Raw genomic sequence first — 13297 nt, 5'->3', positions numbered from 1 at the left:
TAATTGGGATTTGGGAGCTTGTGAATAGCTTATTAGGTTAGGTATGATGAGAGCACAAAAAAGAGATTAAATTTGAATCTTTGGTTAATTAGTCATTTTCAGCTTCTTTATTTTTAAGTCTTTTTAATTACACTATTAATACTCATTAACTTCAATTCAAAGCTCTAAATTGATGTTTTAGAGGTAAGTTTTGAATTCTCTTTCATTTATTCTTCTCATAAGAATTTTGGTCACATATTTTTCTCTCCCAAAATAAAAATTTAATTTTTAAATAATACACTAAACTACAGTTTTCCGGATCAAGCATGAAATCAACGTAAAATATCCGAGGTATCAGGATGAAATACTCTCTAAACTGTCAAATTGATATTATTCCCCAATGTACAAACGCAACGAGACTTCTCCTGATAATGCCACGTGCCTAGCATTAAAGGGCCCATAATTATAAGTGCAACAGTATATAATTATTTCGACCTTTATTTAATTTTTTTTATGTCCAATCAAATTAGAATAGGATAAATATACATTCTTTAAATTTATAAAATGAGGGAGTGTGGTAACTTTTGGTACAATAATTGGGCTATGTATCCTCTAATGAAATTAAGACAAAGTTTGAGTAGACATGTAATTAGTTATGAACAAAAAATGTAATGAATTCCAAGAAAGAAGTAATCATGAATTCTGAGACATATTTGATCAATCCCTTTTTGATGTGTTGGAGTAATGTAAAAGGGAAAGAAATATAATCCCTTTACTTGCCGGAAGGAAAAAGCTAAAACCAAAATCACATTCACACCTCTTCATTTTCTTCCAAACAAACCCTATAATCAAAGCAATTAGGATCCATCATTATTTATTAATTAGTAATTGATTATGTATAATATGGTAATTTAATTTTTTATTTGATTATATATAATAAATAATTGTGATAATTTGCTTAGTAAATTGTATAGATTAATAAATAATAAAAACCCTATTAGAATATTAAATCAAATCATCATCCTCAAAACATCGAAATTAATTATTACCAAAAAATCTACCTTAATTAATGTAATGGAATCAAGCTGTTAATTGTATTCCAACAAGCAAACAGGCATTATGAGACACAGGAAGGAAAGCACAGGGAATGTTGCTTTCGGTCTAATGCACCATTTTTTTTCTATTTTTCTTCAAACCTCAAAAAAAAATCAAAAAATAAATTTAAGCAACAAAATTTCTAAATAATCTAAATAAAAAATTGTCAATAAGTTTTAGAAAATTTGTTAGTTAAATTTCTTGGTTTATTGTGTTTTGAAAGTCTGAAGGAAAATAAAAAAAAACGAATGCATTGAATTACAACTTGAAAAACAACACAAAATACGAGAAAAATAACAATTTCTTCCACTTTGAATGAAATTTTCGTTAAGTTTAACGGAAAAGTGAATGAAAAGACCAAAAGTGCCAAAAAAAAGTTGAAATTTGAAGACTAAAATTGCAACCTTAAATTATTTGAGGACTAAAATCACATTAGTAACTAATTTGGGAACCAAAAATGCATTTATCCCACAATTAATTGCTAATTATCTCTAAATTTAACTTTCAAAAAAAAATAAATAAATGTATATCTATATATTCAATTAATTTCTCCCCAAAATCAAAAATAATATTGTATGATTTTTATTTTAATAATTTAATTTATAGTTAGATGGGTTTTGGTGTAATGAACCCCACTAAGGAGACCTTTTTATCATTACATTACAGTTGTTTAACAAATTTTCTACATATCCAGACATGAAATAGAAACCTACCTAAACCCCTTCACCTTCAACTTCAACCATTCACATCTCATTTTGTATCATCAAACTCTATTGCAAGAACTAATATTTTTGCCTAAGTCCAATGATTTGGATACAAAACTTCTTCATAAAAGTTTTAACCTCCATCAAATAAACTTTAAAGTAAACTAAATTTCAGACATCGTCTAAAAGGTATAAATTCGATCAAAAAATACTCATTAAAGTCTTTTAAAAAGTAGAATTGTTTTTTTAAAAAAAAAACACCAATATAATAATCAAAATGATAGAACTTCACAACAAATGATGGCCCCTCACTGCTATTTTCCTTAGAAGGACGATTTTGTTCATAGGCGTATCGACTTCGTAATCCTTTTTAAATAAGAATTTATAGTCGTTTGAAGTTGTACAATCATCAAATTATGCACTTCAATCATTACACTTCCGACTTTGGTCGATCCAACCGCTCCCAAAAAATACATTAATCTCTCGTATAACGTCACAACAACGGAAAAATTATTAAAATGATATATATATTTTTTAATATTTGAGTATAATTAAATGCAGTTGATTCTGAATTTATTGCACTAACACTTTTTGCAAATAAAAGTTTGTATTTATCCATTGCTTTTCATACAAATGTGCCCATCAACAACAACAAAAGTTTGTATTGATTTCAAAAAGAATTGGGACACAAGATGATGAGAATTACAAGTCAGCTTGTGTCCTTAATAATAAGGTTTGAATATTAGAATTCCACGTCAGCAAAGTAGTGGGTCCCAATCCAATAGAAATTGTTGCTGACAAGAATGGCAACAAGTTTCAGCCAATCAAAGATAAGGTTGAGGATTATTTTCAATTATTATACCACAAAATATATATATATATATATACATTTATTATATAATATATACATATTAATTAATTAATTAAAATAATTGAGAGGGTGGTGGGCCATGTTGTTGATCCAATTTAACAGTGATAAGGCTTTAACTAAAATTGGGGGCCCATTGAAAATGAAATTCCACTTTCCTTTTACCATGTCTCCATATTTTTGGAAATATGGGCCTAAAATGGCTCCCTTTTGGGTCTTGTAAATACGATATCTATACTTTATTATGAAGAAAGACGGGTTTTTTGGTGTCTCGTTTTCTTTTGGTATATAGTTTTTTTTGTATTTATTTATGTTTAATTTAATATTTTTATTTATTTATCTAATTTTTTACTCTCTCACTCTTCTTACCCTCAAACCTAGGAAAAGTTGGCTATCTCCAAGTCGAGTGTGCTAGACAGCTAGTTTTAATTAAGGAATTGTATAGTCCTTTAGTTTTCAACAAAAATTGCTCTAAATTATTTGACATGAAAAAAGGAATATAAGGTAAAGAAAAGCGTGAGAAGTAAGTGGCGCTTTTCCTTTTGTCTGAAACAAGGAGCTAACCAACATACAAGTGATGGTAGTTTGAGTTGAGATTCTTGAGAATGACTTCATGTGTTCGCCAATCCTTTTGATCATTTATTACACCTAAACACAGTTGCTGGTTTGGTTTCTTCGTAATCACTAAAACTTTGTTGCTTTTGTCTTACATCCATTTTATGTTATTTTTTACTTTTTCGACAATTCCTGATTTTCGTCTTACAATTTTTATATTTTTATAGGTTATTATATATACAATAAATCAAATATGTATCTATATATACATATATTTTCAGTACAATGAGGGTGGAGATTCAGAGACAATTCGGTTTGAATTCAGGACCCTCTCCTTCTAAAAAGAAGAATGATGTCAACTCAATTAATTGGTTGATGACATATCAAACGTGTTCTAAATTATATATATAAACAAAAAATAGTCTTGAATAGTACAAAACAGTATTTAATGACGTGATCATTAAAAAAATTTACTATTTTTCTGATCAAATAATTCAAAGGGTGTTTGACTAATTTTTTTTCAAATATTTTATAAGCTCTTACATCTTATAGGGTTAATGAGACGCAATTCCCAACCGTATACCTCTCATTTGTTGGGGTTGGTTGAGAGATGGGACCAAAACCCCATGTTATACAGCTTGCCAATTTGGTCAAGTTCTCCAGCTATCTCATCAACACCCCCGAAACCCCACATTGTTTTTCTTGCTAATACAACGTTATACATTATCTATATTATTATAAAAGATTTTGTTTTTTGGTCTTATAAATTATTCAATACTAAATATTATTTTTCAATTTATTTTTTTCTTTTAATAAAAAATTGATCAAAATAGTAATTTTAATATTTTTTAATAATCTTATAATTACAAAAAATATTTCTTCCGACCCACTACTCCATATTTCTTTTTTCCTACAAACTTTCACAATTTTAATAATTTCATAATTATAATTTTTTTTCACTCACGTTTGTTTCTTATCTATTCACACATTATATTTGTTTCTTTCACAATATATTTTTCTGTTCATCTCACATTACGATCTTTTTTATATGCTTGTGGGAATTATGTGTGACGAAAACTAGCCTAGCAAAAACGAAAATGATGCAGCACGACTAATGGGGAAAATTCAGGGCTGGATTTGTAAGATATAATGTGGCTGTCGGGAGCAAAATGTGGCCAACCAATTGCACTTTAAATAATTGTTGGACCACTATAGTAAATGCATGGCGCCTTCAACCCCTACATTACATACGTCTTTGCTTGTCACATTATTGCAAAATTTTGAGGTTCAGGAATTTTCTTTTCAATTCAAATTCTGAACTTACTAGGTTACTTGCCGTCTTTGAGAGGTAGGGCTGTAAATAAGATCCACATTGTGACTTTGAGTTTTTAGATCGAAGCTATTTGAGTATTTCCATATTGAACGCAAATGAGGAGTTTGAGCAATTTGATAAGCCGATCTTCTCTTTCTTTTTTCGAATGAAAATTGTGAAAATCATATAAAGTCAGAGAGGGCGGGATACCAATGAGTCGTAAGCACATCAACTGTAATATATTTTTTAAATTTGATTTTATTTAATTTATGGGTGAAGTAACTTATGTATTTTTACGAGAAAGAATAACACAGCACAGAGAAGTTTCATGTTCAAACAGAACAGAAGAAAAGAAACGAGTCCCTACATTTGTTGTAATGGATGGGTGGGGTTGGAATTGGACATTATGTCCACTTCATCCATAGTTCCCTTCTGACTATGACACCAACCTATGCAATTGTGGGCATGTACAATAAGATGTTAATTTGCAACATCACCACCACGTCTAAAGACAGACCAAAAATCGCGTTAAGCATCAGCATCAGGATCAAGAAAGATGTCGTGTTCTAACAGTATTTTCGCATAATTAAGGTTGCTTCATCTTATCATCCTAGTCATTTCAGGATTGGCTTTTTTTTTTGGTTTTCTGTTTATTTATTTATTTCGTCAGTATCCTCTTTATGTGAACAAAAGCAAGTGGGCTGGGAATCTGTGAGGAAAAAAGAAGGAAACACCACAGATGTTGCTTTACGTTTCAAACTTTTAGCAATTCAATGACGTGAAGATTCTTGATCTCATTTCTGTATTCATCATTTAATGTGCCTAGAATTTTACACGGAAAAATCTGGAACTTTTATCCTTGATCCGGATAGACATGCCACATACTGAATTGGGACCCTTTTATCCATTTAAATAGTGCAATTTCGCGAACCAGTTTTGTTGATGGCTTTCAGTTGCAGAAACCACAATGCGAGAACGTCGTGGTATTCTGAGTACCACACAAGCTGTTGCGGATGTAACTTACAAGATATGGATTCTGTTGTTATGCTCTGCATGGCTGCTGCTAAAGGATTCAGTACCCATCTCCATCACCTGTTGTAGAATAAGACGGCTCTGAAATGGAAAAGGTAACAGTCGCTATCTAGTAATTGTGATTTAGAGAGGAAATTCAAATGAATTATAGAGCACGAACAGGGGAATATTGTTTTGACAAGCGAAGATTTCCTATTTCAAATGAATCCCTCTTGAAGTTTAATAATTGGCAAACGGGATTCGATGTTTTGAATTGGTCATGTATATATCTCAAGACTAATTACAAGGCAAATCATAACACGACATAATTCAATCAAGAACTCCAGCTGGTTCAGGTGACTCCATCTTAAGACGCTTCCTCTCTCTAATTGGCTTTAGATGTAGCGTAAACTTATGCCGGCTATGTATGTAGGGAGTTGGATCCAGTTACCGAACTTGCTATATTTAAGATATCCCATCCCAACTGCCAGCCTGCGAGGAGAATTTGGTAAGAGTCATTTCGAGAACCTACATGCATAAAACAAAAACATCAACTGCTATTGCAACTTCAGATGAAGGATGCTGATAAGGTGGTTATAGTGATTGAGAGAGGGGCCTAAGTTACTGGAATTGCAAGTGGGTATTTCGTGATTCAGTAAAGACATGAAATGTTGATTGGAAATCAAATGGGGAACCAAGTAAGATTTGATGTTCTGAGGCGTAGGTTGAACAAAATTTTTACGTATATTACCTCAGAGAAGAACCTTCCACGGACAAGTCCATGAATTTGTTAGGGATGTCTTTGCTAATAAACCGCCATTATGTTTCTTCTCCCAAGGGGGTGGAAGTATCTGTTGAAAAGCCTATTTTTTCCATGATCTCATCCAGCCGCTGAGCATTTGTGAGGTACAAATAACCAACCTACAACAGGAATTACAAATCAAATATAACTTTTTCCAAGTGAAACCATCTTGACCATTATGATATAATAGCTTTCGTAGCACAGACAACTACATAAGAGCATCTTAGCAAATCAACAATCTCGAAGGATGTATAACCTATGAACAACTTAAATTAGAACACAGCAAAAACAAAGAATGATAATACTCTACTACTTGGTATGGATCACAGCCTAATGCATAAGCTTCCTGTCCAAGAATTGATTGTTAAGTTGAAAACATGATAGAATCAACAAATGTTTACAGGAAACTGACATGATCAACAAGGAACAGAAATCATTCATTGATAAGGGGTCCATCCTTAAAAGTGTTGTTAGAAAAATGGTCAAGGCAGATACAACTTTACAGGAAACTTACATGATCAACAAGGAACAAAAATCATTCATTAATATTGGGCCGATCCTTAAAAGTGTTGTTAGAAAAAAGGTCAAGGCAGATACCACTTATGCAAGGTGAATATTGGCAACATCATATAAGACTGAAACATCAAAACAACGAAATGCAAGGAAAAAACTGGAAAACTAAAAGCAAATGACTATGTGTCTCCTTTTTTTCATGATAATGATGCTTTAGCCTTTAGGAATTTATTAAAATTGGAAGGTTTTAAGAAACTTACAAGTGTCTCCAGTGAAGATGCTCTATTATAAACTGGTGAACCTGCTCGCTTCTTTGTTTTTGTTTTGGTTGAGGAACCAATATTTTTCCCCCATCGAAGGACATCCCTGCTTATAAAATGATTGCATCAACACTCCAAACTTCAATGTATTAAGAATAATGAACTTCACCTAGTCACTCCATCAAGTCATACATGAATAAGTTAACCTCAACTAATGAGCAAGACGAATCTACCGTAATTGGGGTTGTAAGAGGATAAGCTACCTTACTCCTCACATGTACTGTCAGTTATTCCAGTATGAATTGCACTAACAGCTCAAAACTCTAATATGGTTTTGAATACCTTGTGGTAGAAAGTTCTCTCTTTCCCCCTCTTAAACTTCCACACTGTAGATGCTTAATGTACAAAAGAATAAAAAAGATTGACCAAACAAACTACAAACCTCTCCTCTTGTGATAAGATGTTGTCATTCATAAGTTTTTGCAGCATTGCATCCTGAAACATAGGAAGCAGAAATTGAGTTCCTATAAATTTAGAAATTTTAGATGATAAATATAAGTGAATATGCGTGTACTCTTAACTGTCCATTCATCCAATTTGAATACCTTAGTTTAACTGGACATGGTACTTAGGGCAGAGTAGCTGTGCATTTATTGAGTTTCCTAATCAAATACATTGACAGGTCACTGTATCATGGTTCGAACATTGCCTCTAATAGAAGTATGAGTCATCCCATGACAATGTCCCAGATGAATGTTTATGTATATGATGAAAAACAAATCGCCACATTTCTAATTGGAAATATATATATATATATATATATATAAAGTTCATATATACATAGCATCATGCCACCATCAGAAAACCACCAATGATTGTCAGATGCTAAATAGCTGGAATCATGTCTTGTGATCTAATTCAAATAACTCGAAATGGCATGTGACATCACACGTGATATTAGACATGAGCACAAGAAAATAAACACTTTCAGCATAAAAGATGTGTAAGCTTCAAAGTATGCATTGTCCAACTTTTAGTGAAGCTGATAGGGTAAAACTTCTAACTTATTGACAACGCAACCTAGGTATCAGCATTATCTAAGCATCATCTTTAATAGAATTTAACATACAAGTAGACATACTTAACTAAAGTAAATATAAGTGAATCCATCACAAAGCAGCAGCCAATAGTACCTGGGCCTCACAACGCACCACAGCCATCACTCGGTCGTTGTATTCTTCAATATTTAATGGAGGAAACAAAAAGTGCCTGCGAGCATATAGCTGTACCCAATTGACAAGACACCAGTAAAGAGAATCAGATGATTGAATTTTCAAAAATAAGGTATCACGCAAATTTGGCATGAGCCCTGGTAACCTTGGAAAGAACTACAGATACATTTATAAGAGCAAACTTTGGTTCACATATCTAGCAACTTCTCACCCTTCAAAGTTAAAGCATCAACATACAATTCACAAGTTCCTCCTGCTAATAAATTTCCACTAAATCCAAGTTCATTATGGTATTATATTGTTGATATTATTTCCTCTGATCATTTACCCCTTAAATCGACATGGAAAGTTTATTCATTCATTTTACAATATAGATAAATAGATAAATGTCTCACTCGTCTCTAATGTATTTCCTAATAGTCATCTAAAGCTTACTGTAAGTAACAATATTCCTTTGGAAACAAGCATTAATCACTTCAAAACAAATGCAAAGGGCTGTAAGTATATAGGTCCCTCAATATATTGAAAAAGCAGCACCCCATTTATCCCAAAATAATGCCTTCTTGGACATTAGTATGACTTTCTTAAAAAGAATGAAGTTATAACTCAAACTACAACCACTCTAAACATTTAGAAACTTAGCAAATTTGATCTATTATTGTAGTTGAAGACTAAAACTTTTACACCTTAAACATCCCCCATAAAAATCCACTTGACGATTTCCAGAACACTCAATTTGAGAACAGAGGAGGGAATTTTCATCATACCTCGTAAATGCAGTCGCCAATATAAGCCAGTGATGCAGGATTCAGAACGGACCGAGGTTTCTCCACCTTTGGTGGACTGGGCAGCCATGTCTCATAGCCCAAATATGAGTCAGCAAATTCCACTGAATCAATACCAATAAACTCAGACGAACTGCTTAGGACATTTATCCATAAACCTCAATGTCAACCACATAAGACAACAAACTCCACCAATTCATAGAAAATGCAAGTCAAAACAATGAGCCATAACCACGTTCCTTTACAAGAATTTCACTCTAACGCAATTCAGACAATTGTGGCCCATGATATGGCAACATTAATATTTACATGTACTCACAAAATCGCCGCACAGGCAAAAGATCTTCATCTGCCATTAGCTCAAACACAGCAGAAGAATACCTCAAAATTACATGCCAAAGTAAGAATAACTCTAGATTTCAGAACATATATTTAGGGCCTAACTAACAACAAATATATAGATAAATCAGGAAAACACGAACATATTCTAATTCACTATGCACAAATAACCAATCGTCGGGAAATAATTAACTCATATTACACTCCTATAAGCTACAGAAGTTCCACGCAAAACCATTCAATCAGCAAACTAGCAAAACCATTCCACAGACAACGAATAAATACGCAACAAAACAACAATGTCAAACGCATAAAAACATTGTATGTTCACTTTGCTTAAAAGAATTGACAAGTACCATGTCTATCTTTGGATATGCTGCGCTTAAGTAGGTCTGAGATAGACATTTTTGCGGTATTTTTATCCAGTGTGGTTGTTAAAGCGGACACCGACGCGTCCGGCTTCTTGGGATACGTCCGGTGGGGATTGTAAGGAAGGCGGTGTTCGGTGTCGACGGAGGAAGCTCTTACGGTGGAGGAGAGCGACAGTACTGGAAGCGCCACTGCCATATTGAGTTTCGCCGCAGATTTTCCTGTTTGCACTCTCCAGACAGCGTGTGGATTTTCCAATAGGCGGGGTTTAGAGTAAAAGCGTCTTTCTAATAAAGGGGTTTCTGCTTTTGGAGTTCAGGGAAAACGTCTTGCAATGCACGGTAAAAAGCAAAATCGTATTTGTTGATCCATTTGATAGGTATTTTTTATTATTATGATACTTTATAAATTATTTTATTTTTATTTTTAAATAAATTTTCTATCTAACAATTAACGAAAGAGTTATGGACTCTTACTTAAAATTCCCGTTGAAATAATGGCTCTGTGACTTTTTCATTAATTATTTGATAAAAAACGCCTCGTAACAATTGAAATAAGAACATTTATAATTTATGCAATACAAAAAAAATATTAAATAGTACTATAATTTTTACATTTGACATGCCACATAAATAGAAAAACAAATTGAATGATAGTGATATGCGATTGATATAACTGAATTTTTTTTTATTCCATTCGATAAATAATTTGGATTTGTTCGATTCAAATATGTTAATGTGAATATTAGATTATCTTTGTGTACTTTTCATTTTTATATTGATTTTATTTTTCATAATTCTTTATAGTTATTGATTTTAATGGATGACAATTACTAAGCTATGTATCCAATTATTGATTGATGTATCAATTTGTAATTATTGTTTTATGAGGGGAAGAAAAAGAAGAAAATATTATGTCCAGTCCTATGTGAAAATATGCGCTTTCTAGGGGACTAAATTGAAATTTATCAAATATTATAGCGAAACCAAGTAAAATGGGTTTATTTAGCAAAAAGGAAGCTGTGAGGTTAAAACAATCAGCTGTTAGAAAAGCTCCACAGTTCACTCTTCCCCATTTCGCTCGGCCAAACCCCTAATTTTCAATTTCCCTAATCTAACCCCAGACGTTCGTGCGTCTGCATTAGAACATGAGCCGCTATGACAGCCGCTCCGCCGACCCTGGCTCCTACCGCGACCGCCGCGGGTAAAAACCCTAACTATTTATTACCGAAGTTTGTGAATTTGTGTTTAATCTCATTTCCTTTGTTGGAAATCGATTGCATATGTTTCCAGCTGATTGCAATATGGTGTAATTTTTATTTTGTCTTCTCCATTCATTTGTAATTTTAGGGATTCGGGGTTTGGTTATAAAAGGGAATACGAGAGCAGTTATCGGTCTTCATCTTCGGCGAAGAGAGAGTACGACGGTGTGGCACAGTCGCCACCGCGAAAATCGGATTTGGATGGACTGACACCGTTTGAAAAGAACTTTTATGTGGAGTCTCCGTCTGTTGCTGCCATGTCAGAAGGTGAGGTGGAGGAATATAGGCGGCGACGGGAGATTACTGTCGAAGGAAAGGATGTGCCCAAGCCCGTTAAGAGTTTTCGGGATGTTGGTTTTCCAGGTACTTTGGACGTTTTTATTTGTTTTTTAAGTGTTAAAAATTTGGCAAATTTCTTTACGTGTGCATTTCTAGTTTGGTCGACCTATGGATTCTGTTTTGTGGTCTAGTGATGCCATAGATCACCTCATGCTCTTATTATTTTGGTCAATTTGAAGTTTTAGAATGAAGTTGGAGTTGTTTACTGTTTAGGGGAAACCTATAATAAGACTTTTCGTGCATGTCTTTCATACCACTCAAAAGTGTACTTTTGCAGAATTTGGTGTGTTTTTTGTGACTTCCGAGAACCAGTGAATTAGGGTGACTTTGGGAAAAATACAGGCAAAGCTGGAGTGCTTTATGCCCGGTTGGTTGGTGCTGCAAATTTGTCAATCCATGAAGTGACTTGAAGTTGTATCCATATTCTTCACAAGATGGAATTCTTTGAAATATATAAACTGAAGGCTGCTAGTGGATTAGCAATTATCAGCTGGTGTAACTTCAGATGTTCTCACAGAAAGTAGCATTACACATTTTGCAAGATGTGAGAACTTAGTTGAACTTTTCCTGTTCTATTGGATTTACTAATATGATTGGTGATATGCTTAGAAAATTTAATCTGCTGCCGGAGTGTCTAGGAATTAGTGGCCTCTGTTTGGCATGGTCTAGTCGATCTCTTCTGTAAATCTGCATTGTTGGCAGCTGTGAACTGGGCAATAATGGAACTCTCTATCCTAATCTTATGAATGCCTAATCAGCACGTTGTTAGGTTCGCTTGTTAAATTTGGAGATCTAGTTATTTGGAATGAAAAAACTTGAATTCCTGAAAACTTTGCAGGAAAGAAACTGTTAACATACTTGGTTGTGATTGCTATGCAGATGTCCCTTTACGTCTACTCTCACACACCTGGTGCATTATGTTTTCTCTAAGATTTTTCTTATTATTAAATAATCTTTGTCTTGGATGTTTACTCCATAAGTTGCTCCACATTTTATTGGAGTGAAATAGTGAATTAATGGTGCTCTACAGGTTATATGATTGAGTGGTTTATTGTTGTGATTTCAGATTATGTTATGCAAGAAATTGTAAAAGCTGGGTTTACCGAACCTACACCTATTCAAGCTCAAGGTTGGCCTATGGCTATGAGGGGACGAGATCTTATTGGTATCGCAGAAACAGGGTCTGGGAAGACGCTTGCTTATCTGCTACCTGCTATTGTTCATGTTAATGCTCAACCATTTCTAGGTATCCCAGGATCTTCTATGTATTGATTAGATGTGTCTTTATTGGGTCAATGCAGGACAGATTTCTGCATATATATTTAGGCATCTATGTTTAGCTTTTCAACTTCTTTTAGCCGCTCATTAGTTGACAGATGCTCCATGAATTTTATGTGTTTCTTTGTTAGCTCCGGGGGATGGTCCAATAGTTTTAGTGTTAGCTCCAACTCGTGAACTTGCCGTTCAGATACAACAAGAAGCTACTAAATTTGGTGCATCATCAAAGATTAAGAATACATGCATATATGGTGGGGTTCCTAAGGGACCCCAGGTTCGTGATCTCCAGAAAGGTAGGTGGTGATAAGCTCAACGTGACTTTACTACTGTATCGTGATGTTCATGGATCGGGTATTCCCTTCTGCTTCTTTTCCTTGTACTCATGTTTCAATCCTGAAGTTTAACTATCTGACTGATTATCATCTATACAACTGCTAGGTGTTGAAATTGTCATTGCTACGCCTGGAAGGCTGATCGATATGTTAGAATCACATCATACAAACTTGAGAAGGGTAACATATCTGGTCTTGGATGAGGCAGATCGGATGCTAGACATGGGCTTTGAGCCTCAGATACGGAAAATTGTTGATCAGGT

The 13297-nt window shown here is 33.8% G+C and overlaps 2 protein-coding genes across 3 annotated transcripts in view; one reads left to right on the top strand and one right to left on the bottom strand.

Annotated features, from left to right (window-relative positions):
* Positions 5437–10136, bottom strand: LOC105157745. 2 transcript variants are annotated; one of them, XM_011074206.2, is made up of 7 exons: positions 9812–10136; positions 9099–9220; positions 8293–8382; positions 7542–7594; positions 7100–7205; positions 6276–6445; positions 5437–6052 (listed from the first exon to the last, which is right to left on the bottom strand). In XM_011074206.2, the coding sequence occupies exons 1-6, from the start codon at positions 10020–10022 to the stop codon at positions 6344–6346; spliced, it is 684 nt and encodes a 227-aa protein (XP_011072508.1). In that variant the 5' UTR covers positions 10023–10136; the 3' UTR covers positions 5437–6052; positions 6276–6343. The 2 variants fall into 2 exon arrangements, with proteins under 2 accessions (XP_011072508.1, XP_011072509.1); XM_011074207.2 differs by having other exon boundaries at positions 5440–6016; positions 9812–10135.
* Positions 10844–13297, top strand: part of LOC105157744 (DEAD-box ATP-dependent RNA helicase 20) — a gene marked incomplete at its 3' end in the record, with an annotated part of 5482 nt that continues 3028 nt past the window's right edge. The window contains 5 exon segments of the mRNA XM_011074205.2: positions 10844–11027; positions 11174–11448; positions 12491–12670; positions 12834–12995; positions 13141–13295. Of these exon segments, the coding sequence (XP_011072507.1) occupies positions 10972–11027; positions 11174–11448; positions 12491–12670; positions 12834–12995; positions 13141–13295 (828 nt within the window). The 5' untranslated portion in view covers positions 10844–10971.

Source organism: Sesamum indicum, linkage group LG3, assembly GCF_000512975.1.
Source record: "Sesamum indicum cultivar Zhongzhi No. 13 linkage group LG3, S_indicum_v1.0, whole genome shotgun sequence".
Lineage (NCBI taxonomy): Eukaryota > Viridiplantae > Streptophyta > Magnoliopsida > Lamiales > Pedaliaceae > Sesamum > Sesamum indicum.
The sequence above is the reverse complement of the archived record's forward strand: the minus strand, read 5'-3'. Positions and strand labels throughout refer to the sequence as shown.

Excerpts from the sequence above, each read along its gene's own strand:
- LOC105157745 (XM_011074206.2), bottom strand. The coding sequence starts at position 10,022 with ATGGCAGTGGCGCTTCCAGTACTGTCGCTCTCCTCCACCGTAAGAGCT. Across the intron at positions 9,221-9,811 it reads CATATCCAAAGATAGACATG|TGGAATTTGCTGACTCATAT; the intron begins GTACTTGTCAAT and ends GTATTGATTCAG. Across the intron at positions 7,206-7,541 it reads ATCTTATCACAAGAGGAGAG|GGATGTCCTTCGATGGGGGA; the intron begins GTTTGTAGTTTG and ends TTTTATAAGCAG.